We start from the raw sequence: 21,200 nt of genomic DNA on the forward strand, positions 1-21,200 counted from the left end.
ACTGTGCCTCTGCCTTCCCTGTGGTCAACAGGTCAAATTCCGTCCGGAGACTTCGCCGCTCCCTAAGTAGTCCCTCTTTCGGGGCCTCTGCATATCTCCTGTCCACCCTTAGGATCTCCCCCACTAACCTCTCCCTTTCCCTGCCCTCTCTCTTCTCCCTGTGAGCCCTGATGGAGATTAACTCTCCCCTGACCACCGCCTTCAGCGCCTCCCATACTACCCCCACCTGCACCTCCCCACTGTCGTTGGCCTCCAAATACCTTTCAATGCACCCCCGTACCCTCCCGCACACCTCCTCATCTGCCAGTAATCCCACATCCAGGCACCACAGCGGGCGTTGGTCGCTCTCCTCTCCCAACTCCAGCTCCACCCAGTGCGGGGCTATGGCCGAGTACTCCGTTCCCTCCACTTTCGGGATCAGCGCCCTGCCCAAAAAAATCTATCCGGGAGTAGGCTTTGTGTACGTGGGGAAAAAAAGAAAATTCCCTGGCCAGGGGCCTAGCAAATCTCCACAGATCTACTCCCCCCATCTGGCCCATAAACCCCCGAAGCACCTTGGCCGCAGCCGGCCTCTTCCCCGTCCTAGATCTGGAAAGATCTAATGCTGGGTCCAACACAGTGTTGAAATTCCCCCCCCCAATATCAAGCTTCCTACCTCCAGGTCCGGAATGCGCCCCAACATACGCTTCATAAATCCAGCATCGTCCCAGTTCGGGGCGTATACGTTTACCAATACCACCCACGCTCCCTGCAGCCGACCGCTCACCATCACGTATCGACCTCCATTGTCTCCTACTATATTCTTGGCCTCAAACGACACCCGCTTCCCCACCAGTATTGCCACCCCTCTATTCTTCGCATCCAGCCCCGAATGGAATACCTGTCCTACCCATCCCTTTCTTAACCTGACCTGGTCTGCCACCTTCAAATGTGTCTCCTGAAGCATGACCACGTCTGCCTTCAGTCCCTTTAAGTGCGCGAACACTCGGGCCCTCTTAACCGGCCCATTCAGGCCCCTCACATTCCACGTTATCAGCCGGATTGGGGGGCTTCCCAGCCACCCCCCAGCCGACTAGCCATCTCCTTTTCTAGGCCAGGCCCGTGCCCGCGCCTCCCCCACCCTCCAGTCCCCCAGACGGGGGACCCCCCGCCCTGACCACCTCTTCTGTTTTCCAGTTCCCCCTCGGCCAATGCAGCAGCAACCGTATTCCCACCCCCCCCGCTAGATCCATATCTAGCTCTTTTGCTCCCCCCATAACACTCCCGTAAGTCAGCTGACACCTGCTGACCCCGGCCTCCCCTGCCATCCCATTCCCCTCCCCCCAACCGTGTGGAAATCCCCCCACCTCCTCCTCCCCAGCAATCAGTGTGCGCTCCTCCATCCCCCCCCCCTCTGTCCTTCCCTAGAGCGGGAAAAAGCCCGCAATTTCCTGAGCCAGACCCGCCCCCTCTGGCGCAGCTCCTGTTGCGGCCTTATCCCAATTCCCCCATCCCCGGGCCTCCCTCCCTCCAGCACCGGCGCCCACATTCTCTCACAGTCTCCTCATCAGATCTCTTCCCCCATCCCCATCCATCGCCCCAACCCGTGGAACATTCCCTACGCATAGTTAAAACCCTGTATACAACCGACATCCCCCCATAACCACAGACCCTCAGTTTGAGTCCAACTTTTCAGTTTGTATAAAGGTCCAAGCCTCTTCAGGTGTTTCAAAGTAGTGGTGTCGATCCTGAAATGTGACCCACAATCGCGCTGGCTGCAGCATTCCGAATCTCACCCCCTTCCTATGCAGCACCACCTTGGCCCGATTAAAACCAGCTCTCTTCTTTGCCACCTCCGTACTGCAGTCCTGATAGATTCGGATCACCGTATTCTCCCACCTGCTGCTCCACTCTTTCTTGGCCCATCTCAATGCAGCAGCAACCATATTCCCACCCCCCCGCTAGATCCATATCTAGCTCTTTTGCTCCCCCCATAACACTCTCACTCTCTGTCCACGAAACGATGAAAGCTCACCACTACCGCCCTTGGCGGCTCGTTGGCCTTGGGTCTCCTCGCCAGGACCCGATGAGCCCCATCTAGCTCCAGGGGACTCGGAGAGGCCGCCGCACCCATCAGCGAATTGAGCATCGTGCTCACATATGCCCCGGCATCGGCCCCCTCCACCCCTTCAGGGAGACCCAGAATCCGAAGATTCTTCCTCCTCGACCTGTTCTCCAGGTCCTCGAATCTTTCCGCCCACCTCTTGTGCAGCGCCTTGTGTGCCTCCATCTTCACCGCCAGGCCCAAGATCTCGTCTTCGTTCTCTGCGGCTTTTTCCCGCATCTCCCGGATCTCTACCCCATGGGTTTTCTGGGTCTCCTTTAGCCCCTCGATCACCGTCAGCAGTGGCGCCAGTACCTCTTTCTTAAGCTCCTCCATGCAGCGCCTGAGAAACCCCTGCTGCTCCGGCCCCAATGCCGCTCGATCTCCGCCCTCCGCCACCTTGTTTTTTCTCCCTCGCTTCTTTCGCTGCTTCAGAATCGCTTTTTTGACCGCTCCACTTCTGGTCCACTCCATATACTATGGAAGGGGGACCTTGCTCTCACCTTCCCACACGGGAAGTCGTCGAAAAATTGCCGTTGGGGCTCCTCTGGAGAGCCCAAAAGTCCGTTCTAGCGGGAGCCGCCGAAATGTGCGGCTTAGCTCCGCATAGCCGCAACCGGAAGTCTATAGGAGGCATAGTTAGTAGGTTTGCAGATGCCACCAAGATTGGTGGCATAGTGGGTAGTGAAGAAGGTTATATATATAAGATTGCAACAGGATCTTGACCAATTTGACCAGTGGGCTGACGAATGGCAGATGGAGTTTAATTTGGATAAATGCGAGGTGATGCATTTTGGTAGATCAAATCAGGGCAGAACCTACTCAGTTAATGGTAGGGAGTTGGAGAGCGTTACACAATAAAGAGATCTAGGAGTACAGGTTCATAGCTCCTTGAAGGTGGAGTCGCAGGTGGACAGGGTGGTGAAGAAGGCATTCAGCATGTTAGGTTTTATTGGTCAGAATATTGAATACAGGTGTTGTTGAAGTTGTACAAGTCATTGGTAAGACCACACATGGAATACGGTGTTCAGTTCTGGTCACCCTATTATAGGAAGGACATTGTTAAACGAGAAAGAATGCAGAAGAGATTTATGAGGATGCTACCAGGACTTGATGGTCTGAGTTATAAGGAGAGGCTGGATAGGCTGGGACTTTTCTCCCTAGAGCGTAGGGGGCTTAGGGTGATCTTATAGAGGTCTATAAAATAATGTGGAGCATAGATAAGGTAGATAGTCGACATCTTTTCCCAAAGGTATAGTAGGCTAGAACTAGAGGGCATGGCTTTAAGGTGAGAGGGGAGAGATATAAAAGAGACCAGAGGGGAAATTTCTTCACACAGAGGGTGGTGAGCATCTGGAACGGACAATTTTGTCTTTTAAAAAGCAGTTAGAACAGTTACATGGGCAGGGTGGGTATAGAGGGATATGGACCAAATGTGGGCAAGTGGGACCAGCTTCTTAAACATCTCAAATTTTCTAAGTGTTCAGTCACTCTAACCTTTATTACAGGTTTAAATAGTTTACCCACAGCAAATTTTAGACTAACAGTCTATAATTTCCTGGTTTCGTTCTCTCATCTTTCATATGTAGCGCCATTACATTTGCAATTTTCCAATCTAAAAGGACAATTTCTGAATTGAGTGAACTTTGGACGGTTATGGCTAAAGCTTTTGGAATTTCTTTGCCAACTTCCTCTAAAACACCGGGGTGAGAATCATTAGATCCTGGGGACTTGCCAGTCTTTTGGGCTGCTATTTTTTTCTAATATTGTTTTTCTTGCCCACATTAAATTTAATGAGGTCCAATCATCGATTCATTATTAATTTCCCTAAAAGTCAGATATGTAATCTTCTTCCTTCACTGTGAAGACCGATACAAAGTAATTATGAGCAAGTCTGCCATTTCCTTATTTTGCTTTTTAAAGGCTCACGTTACTTTTGATTATCTTTTTTCTCACATGAGAACAATAACCATATTGTCAATGTTCCTATTTCTGGAAACTATACACAAAACACAGCTGGAATCATGCATATGTAAACACGAGATAAAGATAAAGTTTTCAAAAACTCAGTAGAAAAACTTTAGCATGAAAGACAATAACATCGGAGCATGACTCACCTTTAGGAGAGGTTGGAAGAGGAAATAAATTGTACCAAAAAAATCAGTTTGTATATGCATAGTTTTTGAAATTATCCACCCTCTTAAATAGCATTGCATTGAGATCTTAAGGGTTTGCTTGTTAATCCATGCCTCAGCAACAAAAACAAAATATATCTGCATGTAAGTGTCATCTGTAATGGAGGTGTGAATGGCAGTAGATTCAAACCAAACAATATGAAGCTGTTGATGTCCCTGTAATTTTCCCAGGTAGGTTAGCTGGTTACCCATGGTATGTGTACTTGAATTGAAATAATTGATCATTACGCCTGAAGAGAAGTACTATATTACTGATCATTGAAAGCAATATATCAGGTGACAATTGCCTTTAACCTGAACAGTTCTACAAATCTTTAAGACTGAGCATCACATGCAAAACAGTTAGATTTATTTTAAAAAGTGGCCTTTCTTTAACTGGAGCTGAATAAAAAAATGAAAATTCATACCTTGCTTTTTCCAATGTATGGCACTTGGGGTAGAGTTCCATTTTCAGCCCGTGATGCTGTTGGAAAGACAGACTTTAAAGTTTGACTGGGGTAAGCAACAATCTTTGTTGTGGCTGGCACGTTCAGCTTTGGTAGTTCCACAGGATACGGTGGAATTTGGCGACGAATAGGAATTCCCTGTGGATAATTTGTATGCTGAAATAAATTTTGCACACTTAAAAATTGTTGTACAATCCTCCACTGAAATTTTCTTCATATCGTTATCCATCTCAGATATGATTTAACATAATAACTTGTAAAAATAGCACCCAAAATGAAAGAATGGTAATAGTCGCAAAATGTCATTTTTCAACTGAATATCATATCCAATGAAAATCAATATCATTTTTTCTGGGAATGACCATCTGCTTCAGGGTGCTGAAAGAAATTTAACTGTAATCTGAAAAATTATGTATGCTAAACAAATGGGGAAAAATAGCTTAAACCCTGGAAATAAAGTCTTCAGAAGCCACAAGCTAAGTTTTGTCCTCACCTTCTGAATGCAAATCAATCCAGTAACCCCCTTACCACAAATTTACTTTCTTTTAAAAAATGCATTCTTTGGGATCAGGGCATCACTGGCAACGCCAAAGTTTATAACCCATCCCTATTTGCTCGAGGAAATAGTTATGGACCTTCTCCGTGAACTGCTGCAGTTCATGAGGTCAAGGTACCATTGTGTAGGCAGTGGTAGGCAATCTGCAGTCCACGGGCCACATGTGTGCCTGAAAGGGTGTGTGTCAATGAGACCATTGTAGATTAAGATGTATGTAATCAGTGTTAAACTTAAAACCTGTGGGTAATTGTTAAGCAAAGGGGAGAGTAAAGATCTATTGTACTACAATCCAATTTTTAAATGGTTAATAAATGTTTTTTCCTTGTTAAAATTAATTTGCGATATTGTGACATTGTTCCTCCAAGTTTCATACAAAAAATTACGGTCTTTTGAGCTAGGCTTTCATTCTGGGATCTTTCCAGCTAGTTATATCAAATGGGATCGTAACATCTACATTTTGTGAACCTGACACCGGGGCAAAACATTGGGTTGCCAGTTGTCATTGCTTTTCCCAGGTCTTTTCAACAGGATTGTTTAAATGAAAGGTCGTTGATCTGAAATGTAACTCATTTCTTTCCTCATAGATACTGCCTAACCTGCTGAGTATTTGCAACATTATAACTGTGGACGAATCACTGTGCACAAATTAATTCTCCAGTGGACCTGAACAGATGCCGGAATGTGGCGACAAGGGGCTTTTCACAGTAACGTCATTGCAGTGTTAGTGTAAGCCTACTTGTGACAATAAAGATTATTAAAAAATTAAAAATTCAAATACCGTTATACACAAAACACAGTGGTGCATATTTCCGGATTTACCCCATGTGATTAGCATGGCCTGGCAGGTTGTAGAGGAAAATCAGGAGGAAAGGATTGCATTTCAGTTATAGAACCCACCCAATCTTTGTTTCATTAACTTAAATGAAAGGAAATCAAATCAATTACCAGCATTTGATCCTATCCAACACATTTTCTGCTCTGCTTTTCACCCAGGCCATAATTAATACTGATGTGGTGTGATGAAAATTGATGGATAATAGATATGGCGACCAAAGTATACTAGATGTTAAGATACCGGACCATGCCATAACATTTGTTAGGATACTGGACGAGAAAGGCGAACAATTTTTAAACTTCGTAAAACTGTGAGGAAAGGATACTTCACCCCCATCTTTAATGATAAAATAAACTTTAATTTAAACACAGAATTAACCACATTAACATAAAAATTGATTTACAATTATCAGTTAAACAGTTCTTAAACAAAAGGAAAAACTTGAAATTATCTACACCTGTCCCTAATTCTAATTAAGTTCAAATGCCACTTGAAAATAAAGTTAACAAGACAGGTTGCTTGTTTAGCTGCGTAGAGACTTTTGGAGAGATCCTTTCAAGAGCAGATCCAGTACACCTCTGCCTTGTCAGACTCAAATCCAATGGCAAACTGCAGTTCAACTTAAAATCCTCTAACAGACTGCAAACCTACAGACAGACCTGGCTCCTCCCATTAATTACACCATCGGTATCCCACTAAGTATCATGTCCTGCTAACCTATGAATACATACAATCCCTCATAAATGATCTACTCTCCAGGGAATCTCCAATAATCATAACAATATCCCATTAGCCCTTTATCTGTAACCAAGTAAGTGGTTGGAATCAATGATTACCTCACCTTCTTTCGATTCTTAATTAGAGCTTTAACAGACATACTGCCTGTACGCATTTTAAACCAGGGTTTGTAGTAATAACATTATTGCCACAAATATAAAATATTATAACAATTTATACATTCATCACACAGGGGTTAATTAGGACAGCAACATATATCCTATGACTAACTTGATTGATGTAGGAATCAGTTAGTTTAACAATGTTAAGCTTTGTTTTATGAAAATATGAAATTTAACATGATAATGTGATTCTTAAATCACAGTATCTCAAAGGAAGGTGGTTGTTCTTGTTGGAAACCAATCATCTCAACTCCAGGACATTGCTGCAGGAGCTCCTCAAGGTAGAGTTCTAGACCCAGTTATCTTCAGCTGGTCCTGAGCTCTGAAGAAATGTTAACACTATTTCTTTGTCCACAGATGTTGCCGGACTTACTGAGTTTTTTCAGCATTTTCTGTTTTCAGTAGAGCTATGTTCAACTGCTTTATGAATAACCTTGTGTCCTTAATGTTACATCAGAATTGGAGATGTTCGCTGATGATTGCAGTGTTCAGTATAATTCACAACTCCTCAGGTACTGAAACAGTCCAGGTCTGCATGTAGAAAGACTTGGACAACTATCAAGCTTGAGCTGACAAGTGACAAGTGAGTTTCTGTCACACAAGTGTCAGGCATTGATCATCTTCAACAAGAGATAATCTAACCACCCCCTTGATATTAAACATTACCATTGCTGAATCCTCCATCATCAACATATTGGAGGTTACCATTGGCCAGAAGCTTATATCCGAACTAACCATATAAATATTGTGGTATGAAAGCAAGTCAAAGCTATAATTTAATGGCAAATAACTCATCTCCTGACTCCCCAAAGTTTGTTTTCCATCTACAAGATCCCAGTCAGGAATGAGATGGAACACACCACTTGCCTGGATGAATACAACACCAAAAATACCCAAGATCATCAACGCCATCCAGAAAAAGCAGCCTGCTTGATTGGTACCCCATCAGTCACCTGAAACATTCACTCTTGTGGTGCACACCTTTGTGTACCATCTACAAGATACATTGAAGCAATCTGCACAGGCTCATTTGACAGCAACTTGCAAACCCACGAGTTCTATCACCCAGGAGAACAAGAACAGCAGATGTATGGGAATACCACCACTTGCAGGATCCCTTCCAAGTCACTCACCATCCTGATTTGGAAATATGATCACCATTTCTTCACTTCCTTGGGTCAAATCCCTGTGTCAAAATCCTGGAGCTCCAGGGGTGGCACAGTGGCGCAATAGTTAGCACTGATGTCTCATGGCGCCGAGGACCCGGGTTCGAACCCGGCCCGGGTCACTGTCTGTGTGGAGTCTGCACATTCTACCAGTGTCTGTGTGGGTCTCACCTCCGCATCCCAAAGATGTACTGGGTAGGTGGATTGGCCATGCTAAATTGCCCCTTAATTGGAAAAAATAGAATTGGGTACTCTAAATTTGTTTTTTAACCATCCCACCTTGCCAAGTCCACCTTGATCCTCCCCACCAAACTAGTAAGGTAATACCTATGGAGCTCCAGCCAATCCCTTGCCACCTGCATCCCAGTATCTAAAGTGGGTCGCCGCCCTAAGGAATGGCAGCCCCCCACCACCCCTGCCCCTGCCCAGGACACCACTTCACTTTTGTCCAAATTTAGCTTCGACTCCAAAAAGGACCCAAGCACTCTGAGCAGCTCCAGTATAGACCCCATTGACACACTCAGCTCCGACACATAGAACAACAAATCATCCACGAATAATGATACCCTATGTTCCACACCCCCACCTCAACGCAGTGGCCAAAGCTCGATCGCTAGTGCAAATAACAGAGGGGACATGGGACACCCCTGCCTGGTCCCCCAATGCAGAGCAAAATACCCCAAACTCTTACTATTTGTGCGAACACTCGCCCTTGGCTCCCTATACAATAACCGTGATGTCACAGTTGATGGATATAGAGATGAGAGCACAAAAGAAGGAATAGTCAGGATTGAGGCTAGGGACTTCCGGGTGCGGCGATGACCAGCTAGGTCGCACGTTTCGGCAGCTCCCGTTGGAACGGACTTTTGGGCTCTTAATAGGAGCCCCAATGGCAATTTAAACGGCAAACACACTGTGCGGTAAACCAGAAGGGAATCCCCCCGGACACGCATGGAAAAGGGAGAGGATAGTGGCCGGATTGCGGAGGATCCTCTGGAGCAGCGGCAAGGAAGGGAAGCTCAAAGCAAGATGGCGTCGGAAGGTGGCCGTTTGTTATGGGGACCGGAGCAACAAGAGTTCCTGCGGCGCTGTGTGGAAGAGCTGAAGAAGGAGTTGAAGAAGGAGCTGTTGGCCCCGATATTGCAGGCGATTGAAGGACTAAAGGAGGAGCAGAGGACCCAAGAGCTGGAACTTCGGGTCGTGAAGGCAAAGACTGCTGAAAACGAGGATGAAATACAGGGCCTGGTGGTGAAGGCAGAAACGCACGAGGCACAGCACAAAAGGTGTGTGGAGAGGTTGGAAGCACTGGAGAATAACTCGAGGAGGAAGAATTTAAGAATCCTGGGTCTTCCCAAAGGCGCAGAAGGGGCGGACGTCGGGACATATGTGAGCACGATGCTTCACTCACTAATGGGATCGGAGGCCCGGACGGGCCCTTTGGAGGTGGAGAGAGCTTATTGAGTTCTGGCGCGAAGACCAAAGGCTGGAGAAATACCTCGAGCTATAGTGGTGAGGTTTCTCCGCTACAATGACAGAGAGATGGTTCTCAGATGGGCGAAGAAAACTCGGAGCTGTAGGTGGGAGAACGCGGTGATTCGCGTATACCAGGATTGGAGTGCGGAGGTGGCGAGAAGGAGGGCAAGTTTCAATCGGGCTAAGGCGGTGCTTCACAAAAAGAAGGTCCAGTTTGGAATGTTGCAACCGGCGAGATTGTGGGTCACACACCAAGGGAAGCACCACTACTTTGAGATGGCAGAAGAGGCGTGGACATTCATTGTGGACGAGAAGCTGGAATAGTCTGGCGAGAGAAAGAGCTTTTGTGACAAAGTGGTGGGGTGATTATGTGGGGCGAGGAAGGGGAAGGGGAAGGGGGGGGGGATGATTTTTCAATTTGTTAATTTTGTGATCCTGTAACTTTTCTCTCTTCCCCATGTTGGGGGGGGGGGGAGCATGAGGAACTGTGGGCGCCGGCCATTAGGGGCGGGGCCGAGTGGGAAACGCGGGCTTTGTTCCCGCGTTATGGTAATTATGGCGGGAACAGGGACGCAGGAAGGAGGGGGCCTCGCACAGTGGGAGCCGTGGACAAGGGGGGAAGCCGAGGTCAGCCAGAGTTTGCTGACTTCTGGGAGCAACATGGGGGGTGCAACTACGCTAGAGGGGGATCTAGCGGAGGGGGGGGGGTTAACTGGGTTGCTGCTGCTAAGGAGAAGGGGGAGCTGTTATGGGATGGGGTGGTCGAGGCGGGAGGGCACCGTCGGGGGGATATACGGGTACGTGGGAACTGGGTGAGGAGCTGGGTTAAAAAAGGGGATGGCTAGTCGACAAGGGGGGGGTAAAGAGCACCCCAACCCGGCTGATCACGTGGAACGTGAGAGGGCTGAACGGGCCGATTAAAAGGGCACAGGTACTCGCACACCAAAGAGATAAAAGGCAGATGTGGTTATGTTGTAGGAGACGCATCTGAAACTGATAGCTCAGGTCAGACTACGTAAAGGATGGGTGGGACAGGTGTTTCATTCGGGTTTAGATGCGAAGAATAGGGGGGTGGCTATCTTAGTGGGGAAACGGGTACTGTTTGAGGCAAAGACCATAGTGGCGGATAGTGGGGGTAGATATGTGATGGTGAGTGGCAGATTGCAAGGGGAGGCGGTGGTTCTAGTGAACGTATATGCCCCAAACTGGGATGATGCAAATTTTATGAGGCGTATGTTGGGACGTATCCCGGACCTGGAGGCGGGAAAGTTGGTAATGGGGGGAAACTTCAATACGGTGCTTGATCCAGGGCTGGACCAGTCGAGGTCCAGGAGGAGGCCGGCAGCGGCCAGGGTGCTCAAGGACTTCATGGAGCAGATGGGAGGGGTAGACCCCTGGAGATTTAGTAGGCCTAGGAGTAAGGAGTTCTCATTTTTCTCCCATGTTCACAAAGTATACTCACGGATAGACTTTTTTGTCGTGGGAAGGGCACTGATCCCGAAGGTGACAGGGACGGAGTATACGGCCATAGCCATTTCGGACCACGCACCACATTGGGTAGACCTGGAGGTAGGAGAGGAAAAAGAACAGCACCCACTCTGGAGAATGGATATGGGCTTATTGGCGGATGAGGGGGTATGTTTAAGGGTGAGGGGGTGTATTGAAAGGTACTTGGAGCTTAATGACAATGGAGATGTTCAGATGGGAGTGGTCTGGGAGGCGTTAAAGGCGGTGGTCAGAGGGGAACTGATATCCATAAGGGCACATAAAGGGAAGCAGGAGGGTAAAGAAAGGGAGCGATTGTTGAAAGAACTTTTGAGGGTGGACAGGCAATATGCAGAGGCACCGGAGGAGGGACTGTACAGGGAAAAACAAAGGTTACATGTGGAATTTGACCTGCTGACCACGGGTAAGGCAGAGGCACAGTGGAGGAGGGCACAGGGTGTACAGTATGAGTATGGAGAGAAGGCGAGTCGGCTACTGGCCCACCAATTGAGGAAGAGGGGAGCAGAGAGGGAGATAGGTGGGGTGAGAGAGGAGGAGGGAGAGATGGAACGGGGAGCGGAGAGAGTGAACGGGGTGTTCAAGGCATTCTATGAGAGGTTATATTAGGCTCAGCCCCCGGAAACGAAGGAGGGAATGAGGTGTTTCCTGGATCAGCTGGAATTCCCGAAGGTGGAAGAGCAGGAGAGGGCGGGACTGGGAGCACAGATTGAGATGGAGGAGGTGGTAAAAGGGATTGGGAGCATGCAGGCGGGGAAGGCCCCAGGACCGGACGGATTCCCGGTGGAATTTTATGGGAAATATATGGACCTACTGGCCCCGCTGTTGACGAGAACCTTTAATGAGGCCAGGGAAAGGGGGCAGTTGTCCCCGACTATGTCGGAGGCGACGATATCGCTCCTTTTGTAGAAGGAAAAAGACCCGCTGCAGTGTGGGTCGTACAGGCCCATTTCCCTTTTAAATGTAGATGCTAAGCTCCTGGCCAAGGTGATGGCGACGAGGATAGAGGACTGTGTCCCGGGGGTGGTCCACGAGGATCAAACTGGGTTCGTTAAGGGGAGACAGCTGAACACGAACATACGGAGGTTGCTAGGGGTAATGATGATGCCCCCACCAGAGGGGGAGGCGGAGATAGTGGTGGCGATGGACGCTGAGAAAGCATTCGACAGAGTGGAGTGGGATTATCTGTGGGAGGTGCTGAGGAGATTTGGTTTTGGAGAAGGGTTTATTGGATGGGTACAGCTGCTGTATAGGGCCCCGGTGGCGAGTGTGGTCACGAACAGGCAGAGGTCTGACTACTTCCGTCTTCATAGAGGGACGAGGCAGGGGTGTCCCCTGTCTCCGTTACTGTTTGCATTGGCGATTGAGCCCCTGGCCATAGCACTGAGGGGCTCCAGGAAGTGGAGGGGAGTGCTCAGGGGAGGAGAAGAACACCGGGTATCTCTGTATGCAGATAATTTATTGCTGTATGTTGCGGACCCAGTGGAGGGGATGCCTGAGATAATGCAGACACTCAGGGAGTTTGGGGAATTTTCGGGGCACAAATTGAATATGGGGAAGAGTGAGTTGTTTGTGGTGCATCCGGGGGAGCAGAGCAGGGGAATAGATGATTTACCGCTGAGGAAGGTAACAAGAGATTTCCGGTACTTAGGGATTCAGATAGCCAGGAGTTGGGGAACCTTACATAGGCTTAATTTAACAAGATTGGTGGAACAGATGGAGGAGGATTTTAAGAGATGGGACATGGTGCCCCTGTCATGGTGGGTAGGGTGCAGGCGGTCAAAATGGTAGTCCTCCCGAGATTCCTTTTTGTGTTTCAGTGCCTTCCGGTGATGGTCACGAAGGCTTTTTTCAAGAAAATTGAGAAAAGTGTCATGAGTTTTGTGTGGGCCGGGAAGACCCCGAGAGTGAGGAGGGGGGTCTTGCAGCGTAGCAGGGATAGGGGGTGGCTGGCACTACCGAGCCTAAGTGAATACTACTGGGCCGCCAATATCTCAATGGTGTGTAAGTGGATGGGAGAAGGGGAGGGAGCGGCGTGGAAGAGATTGGAGATGGCGTCCTGCAAAGGAACCAGCCTACAAGCACTGGTGACGGCGCCGTTGCCGTTCTCCCCGAAGAAATACACCACAAGTCCAGTGGTGGTGGCAATGCTAAAAATTTGGGGGCAGTGGAGACGACATAGGGGAAGGACGGGAGCCTCGGTGCGGTCCCCAATAAGAAATGATCATAGGTTTGTCCCGGGGAGAATAGATGGGGGATTCGGAGCATGGCAGAGAGCTGGGGTTGTGCAACTGAGGGATCTGTTCGTAGACGGGACGTTTGCGAGTCTGGGAGCGCTGACGGAAAAATATGGGTTGCCCCAAGGGAATGCATTTCGGTACATGCAAGGCTTTTGCGAGGCAATAGGTGAGGGAATTCCCGCAGCTCCCGACGCAGGAGATTCAAGATAGAGTGATCTCAGGGACATGGGTGGGGGATGGTAGGGTGTCAGATATATACAGGGAAATGAGGGACGAGGGGGAGATCATGGTGGATGAGCTGAAGGGGAAATGGGAAGAAGAGCTGGGGGAAGAGATTGAGGAGGGGCTGTGGGCTGATGCCCTACGTAGGGTAAACCCGTCGTCCTCATGCGCCAGGCTAAGCCTGATACAATTCAAGGTTTTGCACAGGGCGCATATGACCGGAGCAAGGCTCAGTAAATTTTTCGGGGTAGAGGATAGGTGTGGGAGATGCTCGAGAAGCCCAGCAAACCACACCCACATGTTTTGGTCATTCCCGGCACTGCAGGGGTTCTGGGTGGGGGTGGCAAAGGTGCTTTCGAAGGTGGTGGGGGTCCGGGTCGAGCCAGGCTGGGGGTTGGCTATATTTGGGGTTGCAGAAGAGCCGGGAGTGCAGGAGGCGAAAGAGGCTCATGTCTTGGCCTTTGCGTCCCTAGTAGCCCGGCGAAGGATATTGCTTATGTGGAAGGAAGCCAAACCCCCGGGCGTGGAGACCTGGATAAATGACATGGCAGGGTTTATTAAACTAGAACGGATAAAGTTCGCACTAAGGGGTTCGGCTCAAGGGTTCACCAGGCGGTGGCAACCGTTCATTGACTACCTCGCAGAACGATAAAGGAAATGGAAAGGCAACAGCAGCAACCCGGGGGGGGGGGGGGGGGGCTCGGGTGGGTCCTCAGGGGTGTTTTTGTATAGATATTTGTACTTGGTTATGAATATTGGATTGTTTGATTTTATCTCTGGAGAGTTATTATTTTTGTTATGACAGTTGCCATTTAGTTTATATATTATTTATTTATTTGTTAAAACGGTCACTGTTATTTATATTGTTTTATTGTTGGAAAAAGGAAAACCTTTGTATTGTTTTGTTTGGCCGAAAAATTTGAATAAAATATATATTTTTAAAAAAGGATTGAGGCTAGGGAAAAGAAACAGGTAGGGTTTAAAAAAAAACACCAGCAGATTAGGGGCTGGATATCAAACACAGGGGAAATCCAAGTACATCAGAATCAACAGAGGGAGGTGTGGTGATATCATGGGTGTATTGTAGTACACCGACTGACCACTAGGAGTCTCATTAGTATATAAGTGAATGTTAGAGTCAGGTGACCTCAGACTGATTGGAGAGCTGGAAGAGAGAGGTTGCTTGTGCATGTTTGTTGGGGCATGTTGGGGCAGCACGGTAGCATTGTGGATAGCACAAATGCTTCACAGCTCCAGGGTCCCAGGTTCGATTCCGGCTTGGGTCACTGTCTGTGCGGAGTCTGCACATCCTCCCCGTGTGTGCGTGGGTTTCCTCCGGGTGCTCCGGTTTCCTCCCACAGTCCAAAGATGTGCGGATTAGGTGGATTGGTCATGCTAAATTGCCCATAGTGTTGGGTGGGGTTACTGGGTTATGGGGATAGGGTGGAGGTGTGGACCTTGGGTGGGGTGCTCTTTCCAAGAGCCGGTGCAGACTCGATGGGCCGAATGGCCTCCTTCTGCACTGTAAATTCTATGATTCTATGTTAAACTGTTATCCATCTGTTGTTTTGTATACAGTTGACCCACAGTTAATGTTAATAAATTGTTTATAGTTCTTGTACCATAAATCAGGCCATCTGACAAGAACATTACATGGTACCAGGGTTGGATGGTATTAAACACTGAGAAAAAAAAAATCAGCCTGCCATGAGGACCACAAAGATTTGAAGATTTTGCACACTGCCAGAATTAACAATATGGAGTCGTTGAAGCCACCAATGAGTCTCAGATTTCATGGTAACGTGGACAGCAACTGGCATGTGCTTAGACAACAATTTAATCTGTTTGTTACTGCAGTAAATTTAGAAGATCAATCAGATTCGCGTAAGGTAGCGATGCTCATAACAGCGGCAGGGCCCGAAGCAATTGCTTAATATGTTTAAATTTGCAAACGATGAAGTTGGTAAAAAGATTAACTAAGTAATTTGAAGATTTGATGCACATTGCACCTCCAGAAAGAATGAAATTTATGAGCGCTATGTGTTTATATCATGTTTACAAAAGACAGTAGAGTTGATAGATCATTTCATCACTGATTTAAAGTCAAAAGCTAAAACCTGAAATTTTTCTGAGTTGGAATCTTCTGTAATTCAGCACCAGACTGTGTTTGCTGTGAATGAAAATAAGCTGAGGGAACGGTTGCTGAGGGAATTGGAGCTGCCTTTGGAACAAACAGTTAAGATTTGTCAGGGTCATGATCTAGCAGCACAGCATTCTAAAATGTTTCTCAGTAATTGCGGTGTCGGCTTCCGGGTGCGGCGATGACCAGGTTAGGCTGCGCAAAGGATGGGTGGGGCAGGTGTTCCATTCGGGGCTAGATGCGAAAAACAGCGGGGTGGCTATATTAGTGGGGAAGCGGGTAATGTTCGAGGCAAAGACTATAGTGGCGGATAACGGGGGCAGATACGTGATGGTGAGTGGCAAACTACAGGGGGAGACGGTGGTTTTGGTAAACGTATATGCCCCGAACTGGGATGATGCCAATTTTATGAGACGGATGCTAGGACGCATTCCGGACCTAGAGATGGGAAAGCTGATAATGGGGGGAGATTTTAATACGGTGTTGGAACCAGGGCTGGATAGGTCGAAGTCCAGGACTGGAAGGAGGCCGGCAGCAGCCAAGGTACTTAAAGATTTTATGGAGCAGATGGGAGGTGTAGACCCGTGGAGATTTAGCAGACCTAGGAGTAAGGAGTTCTCGTTTTTCTCCTATGTCCATAAAGCCTACTCGCGAATAGACTTTTTTGTGCTGGGTAGGGCATTGATCCCGAAGGTGAGGGGAACGGAGTATACGGCTATAGCCATATCGGATCACGCTCCACACTGGGTGGACTTGGAGATAGGGGAGGAAACAGGAGGGCGCCCACCCTGGAGAATGGACATGGGACTAATGGCAGATGAGGGGGTGTGTCTAAGGGTGAGGGGGTGCATTGAAAAGTACTTGGAACTCAATGATAATGGGGAGGTCCAGGTGGGAGTGGTCTGGGAGGCGTTGAAGGCGGTGGTTAGAGGGGAGCTGATATCAATAAGGGCACATAAAGGGAAGCAGGAGAGTAAGGAACGGGAGCGGTTGCTGCAAGAACTTTTGAGGGTGGACAGACAATATGCGGAAGCACCGGAGGAGGGACTGTACAGGGAAAGGCAAAGGCTACATGTAGAATTTGACTTGCTGACTACAGGCACTGCAGAGGCACAATGGAGGAAGGCACAGGGTGTACAGTACGAATATGGGGAGAAGGCGAGCAGGTTGCTGGCACACCAATTGAGGAAAAGGGGAGCAGCGAGGGAAATAGGGGGAGTGAGGGATGAGGAAGGAGAGATGGAGCGGGGAGCGGAGAGAGTGAATGGAGTGTTCAAGACATTTTATAAAAAATTATATGAAGTTCAACCCCCGGATGGGAGGGAGGGAATGATGGGCTTCTTGGATCGGCTGGAATTTCCCAAGGTGGAAGAGCAGGAAAGGGTGGGACTGGGAGCACAGATCGAGGTAGAAGAAGTGGTGAAAGGAATTAGGAGCATGCAGGCGGGAAAGGCCCCGGGACCAGATGGATTCCCAGTCGAATTCTATAGAAAATATGTGGACTTGCTCGCCCCGGTACTGACGAGGACCTTTAATGAGGCAAAGGAAAGGGGACAACTGCCCCCGACTATGTCTGAAGCAACGATATCCCTTCTCTTAAAGAAGGAAAAGGACCCGCTACAATGCGGGTCCTATAGACCTATTTCCCTCCTAAATGTAGATGCCAAGGTCCTGGCCAAGGTAATGGCAATGAGAATAGAGGAATGTGTCCCGGGGGTGGTCCACGAGGACCAAACTGGGTTTGTGAAGGGGAGACAGCTGAACACGAATATACGGAGGTTGTTAGGGGTAATGATGATGGCCCCACCAGAGGGAGAAACGGAGATAGTAGTGGCGATGGATGCCGAGAAAGCATTTGATAGAGTGGAGTGGGATTATTTGTGAGGTGTTGAGGAGATTTGGTTTTGGAGAGGGGTATGTTAGATGGGTGCAGCTGTTGTATAGGGCCCCAGTGGCGAGTGTGGTCACGAATGGACGGGGATCTGCATATTTTCGGCTCCATAGAGGGACAAGGCAGGGATGCCCTCTGTCCCCATTATTGTTTGCACTGGCGATTGAGCCCCTGGCGATACCGTTGAGGGGTTCCAAGAAGTGGAGGGGAGTACTTAGGGGAGGAGAAGAGCACCGGGTATCTTTGTATGCGGACGATTTGCTACTATACGTGGCGGACCCGGCGGAGGGGATGCCAGAAATAATGCGGATACTTGGGGAGTTTGGGGATTTTTCAAGGTATAAATTGAACATGGGGAAAAGTGAGTTGTTTGTGGTGCATCCAGGGGAGCAGAGTAGAGAAATAGAGGACCTACCGTTGAGGAAGGTAACAAGGGACTTTCGTTACCTGGGGATCCAGATAGCTAAGAATTGGGGCACATTGCATAGGTTAAATTTAACGCGGTTGGTGGAACAGATGGAGGAGGATTTCAAGAGATGGGATATGGTATCCCTGTCAATGGCAGGGAGGGTGCAGGCGGTTAAGATGGTGGTCCTCCCGAGATTCCTCTTTGTGTTTCAGTGCCTCCCGGTGGTGATCACGAAGGCTTTTTTTAAAAGGATTGAAAAGAGCATCATGGGTTTTGTGTGGGCCGGGAAGACCCCGAGAGTGAGGAAGGGATTCTTACAGCGTAGCAGGGATAGGGGGGGGCTGGCACTACCGAGCCTAAGTGAGTATTATTGGGCCGCTAATATTTCAATGGTGAGTAAGTGGATGGGAGAGGAGGAGGGAGCGGCGTGGAAGAGATTAGAGAGGGCGTCCTGTAGGGGGACTAGCCTACAGGCTATGGTGACAGCCCCATTGCCGTTCTCACCGAGGAACTACACCACAAGCCCGGTGGTGGTGGCTACACTGAAGATTTGGGGACAGTGGAGACGGCATTCGGGGAAAGACTGGAGCCTTGGGGGGGTCCCCGATAAGAAACAACCATAGGTTTGCCCCGGGGGGAATGGATGGGGGATATGGAATGTGGCAAAGAGCAGGAATAACGCAACTGAAAGATCTGTTTGTGGATGGGAAGTTCGCGAGTCTGGGAGCGTTGACCGAGAAATATGGGTTGCCCCAAGGGAATGCATTCAGGTATATGCAACTGAGGGCTTTTGCGAGGCAACAGGTGAGGGAATTCCCGCAGCTCCCGACACAAGAGGTGCAGGACAGAGTGATCTCAAAGACATGGGTGGGGGATGGTAAGGTGTCAGATATATATAGGGAAATGAGGGACGAAGGGGAGACTATGGTAGATGAACTAAAAGGGAAATGGGAAGAAGAGCTGGGGGAGGAGATCGAGGAGGGGCTGTGGGCAGATGCCCTAAGCAGGGTAAACTCGTCATCCTCGTGTGCCAGGCTAAGCCTGATTCAGTTTAAGGTATTACACAGGGCACATATGACTGGAGCACGGCTCAGTAAATTTTTTGGGGTGGAGGATAGGTGTGCGAGGTGCTCGAGAAGCCCAGCGAATCATACCCATATGTTTTGGTCATGCCCGGCACTACAGGGGTTTTGGATGGGGGTGACAAAGGTGCTTTCAAAAGTAGTAGGAGTCCGGGTCGAACCAAGCTGGGGGTTGGCTATATTTGGGGTTGCACAAGAGCCGGGAGTGCAGGAGGCGAGAGAGGCCGATGTTTTGGCCTTTGCGTCCCTAGTAGCCCGGCGCAGGATATTGCTAATGTGGAAAGAAGCCAAGCCCCCGGGGGTGGAGACCTGGATAAATGACATGGCGGGGTTTATAAAGCTAGAGCGGATTAAGTTCGTCCTAAGGGGGTCGGCTCAAGGGTTCACCAGGCGGTGGCAACCGTTCGTCGAATACCTCGCAGAAAGATAGACGGAATGGGAAAAAGAAGGCAGCAGCAGCAGCCCAGGATCGGCGGGGGTGGGGGGGGGGTGGGGGGGGAGGAGGAGGAACCAGAAGGACTCTCCGGGTTCTTAATATATACTGTATAGTATGTATAGGTCGTTGCTACAGATAATTATATATTGGACTGTTAAATTATATTTTTGGAGAGTGTTACTTGTGACAAGGCAGTTGCCAATTAGGGCTAGTTTTCATTTTTGTTATTTATTATTTATTCATTTTTTTTGTTTATAAAATAGGTCATTGTTATTTGTGTTGTTATAATATTGTGTAAAGGATGCACAATGTACTGTGTTGGTTGACCAAAAATTTTCAATAAAATATTTAATAAAAAAAAAGTAATTGCGGTGTCTTCTTGGAGGAAAGCACACCAGTTGACGCTCTTTTTCCAAAAAGACGGGAAACTTCCAAAAAAAGGCAGGAAAGTTGCTGCAGCTCCTCGTACATCAACAGACAGGTCAAAGATCAGGACAAAGTATTTCTGTGTAAAAGATGTGGTCCAAGGCACAAATTAAGGCAGCATCCAGCGTTTGGCTAGTTTTGTTCCAGATACAAAGGAAAAAATCACTTTGCTCAGAATTGTTACTCTAAGCTCAACCTCAGATCAGTCAGCACAGTGGAAGACACAGTTTCCAGTGATGAAACATTATTGTTTGTTGGAGTAATAGCATAGATGAATAAAGACATCAAAAAATTCTCCAGCCCTTCAAAATATGCAAACTGATACTCCACTTAAAATAAATGCAGTTGATGAGGACAAATGGGCTGCTACCACTTCAAGTAAACGGTACAGTGTCCAACTGAAGTTAGACACTGGTGCCAAAGTCAATTTAATCAGCATGATTGATTTAAAAAATCTAAAAATTCAGCTGAAGAAGAAATCACAAGATCTCCTACCTGAAGGGGGCTAGCAGGGCCCCGGAGTAGTTCTCGCAGCTCCGGCTACCAATACGGGGCCCTGCACTTCCGGTCAGGGGTCCGCGCATGCGCACTGCGGCGGCTGTCCAGCACGACAAGGCAGACCCACACCGCGGACCGGCACCAAAAAGATAGCCCCCCCCCCACCGAGATCGCGCGCGCCCACAGATCGGTGGCCCCCTATGGATAGCCTGGCCGTCTGCGAGGCCTCCCCTGGTGAAGGGTCCCCCGCCCCCCATCAGGGCGGCCGTGGATTGACTCTGCAGCCGCCACTGGCCGTTTCTGACATGCAAAAAGTGCTTAGAACCACGTCGACGTACTCGGCCAGTTTAATTTGGAGAATCATCGCGGGGGCCTCTGTCAATGGCCCCCAACACGCGCCGTGTAGACCGTGCGCGCACGATTTGCGGCGATTCTCTGGGGGCTGAGGAATCGCGGGAGCAGAGTCTGCCCGGATTTCGGGTTTGTCGGCCATTCTCCTCCCCCGCACCGATCGCAATTTAGGCTCGGAGGATCCCGCCCCTGATCTCTGAGAGATTATAACGTTTCAAGCATTAAATGTTATGATGCTTGTGATCCGAGTGTGCTGGTGAAGAATAAAGTTTATTCCGTCCTATTCTGTGTTGTATCCGAGGGCTTGGATTCATTATTAGGTGATCAGTCCTGTGAAGAATTAAGTCTA

The 21,200-nt window shown here is 48.6% G+C and overlaps 1 protein-coding gene across 7 annotated transcripts in view; it reads right to left on the minus strand.

Moving 5' to 3' along the window:
- The window catches only part of LOC140403127 (MAPK/MAK/MRK overlapping kinase-like), a 407,571-nt gene that overhangs the window by 102,337 nt on the left and 284,034 nt on the right, over positions 1-21,200 (minus strand). For 6 of the 7 annotated variants that reach the window (XM_072490807.1, XM_072490826.1, XM_072490782.1 and 3 more), the window contains one exon: positions 4,686-4,880. In XM_072490807.1, coding sequence (XP_072346908.1) covers positions 4,686-4,880 — 195 coding nt within the window. The remainder of the gene's footprint in view (positions 1-4,685; positions 4,881-21,200) is intronic. The other variant, XM_072490798.1, reaches the window with a different exon arrangement.

This window comes from Scyliorhinus torazame, chromosome 2 (genome assembly GCF_047496885.1).
Source record: "Scyliorhinus torazame isolate Kashiwa2021f chromosome 2, sScyTor2.1, whole genome shotgun sequence".
In the NCBI taxonomy this organism is placed as follows: Eukaryota; Metazoa; Chordata; class Chondrichthyes; order Carcharhiniformes; family Scyliorhinidae; genus Scyliorhinus; species Scyliorhinus torazame.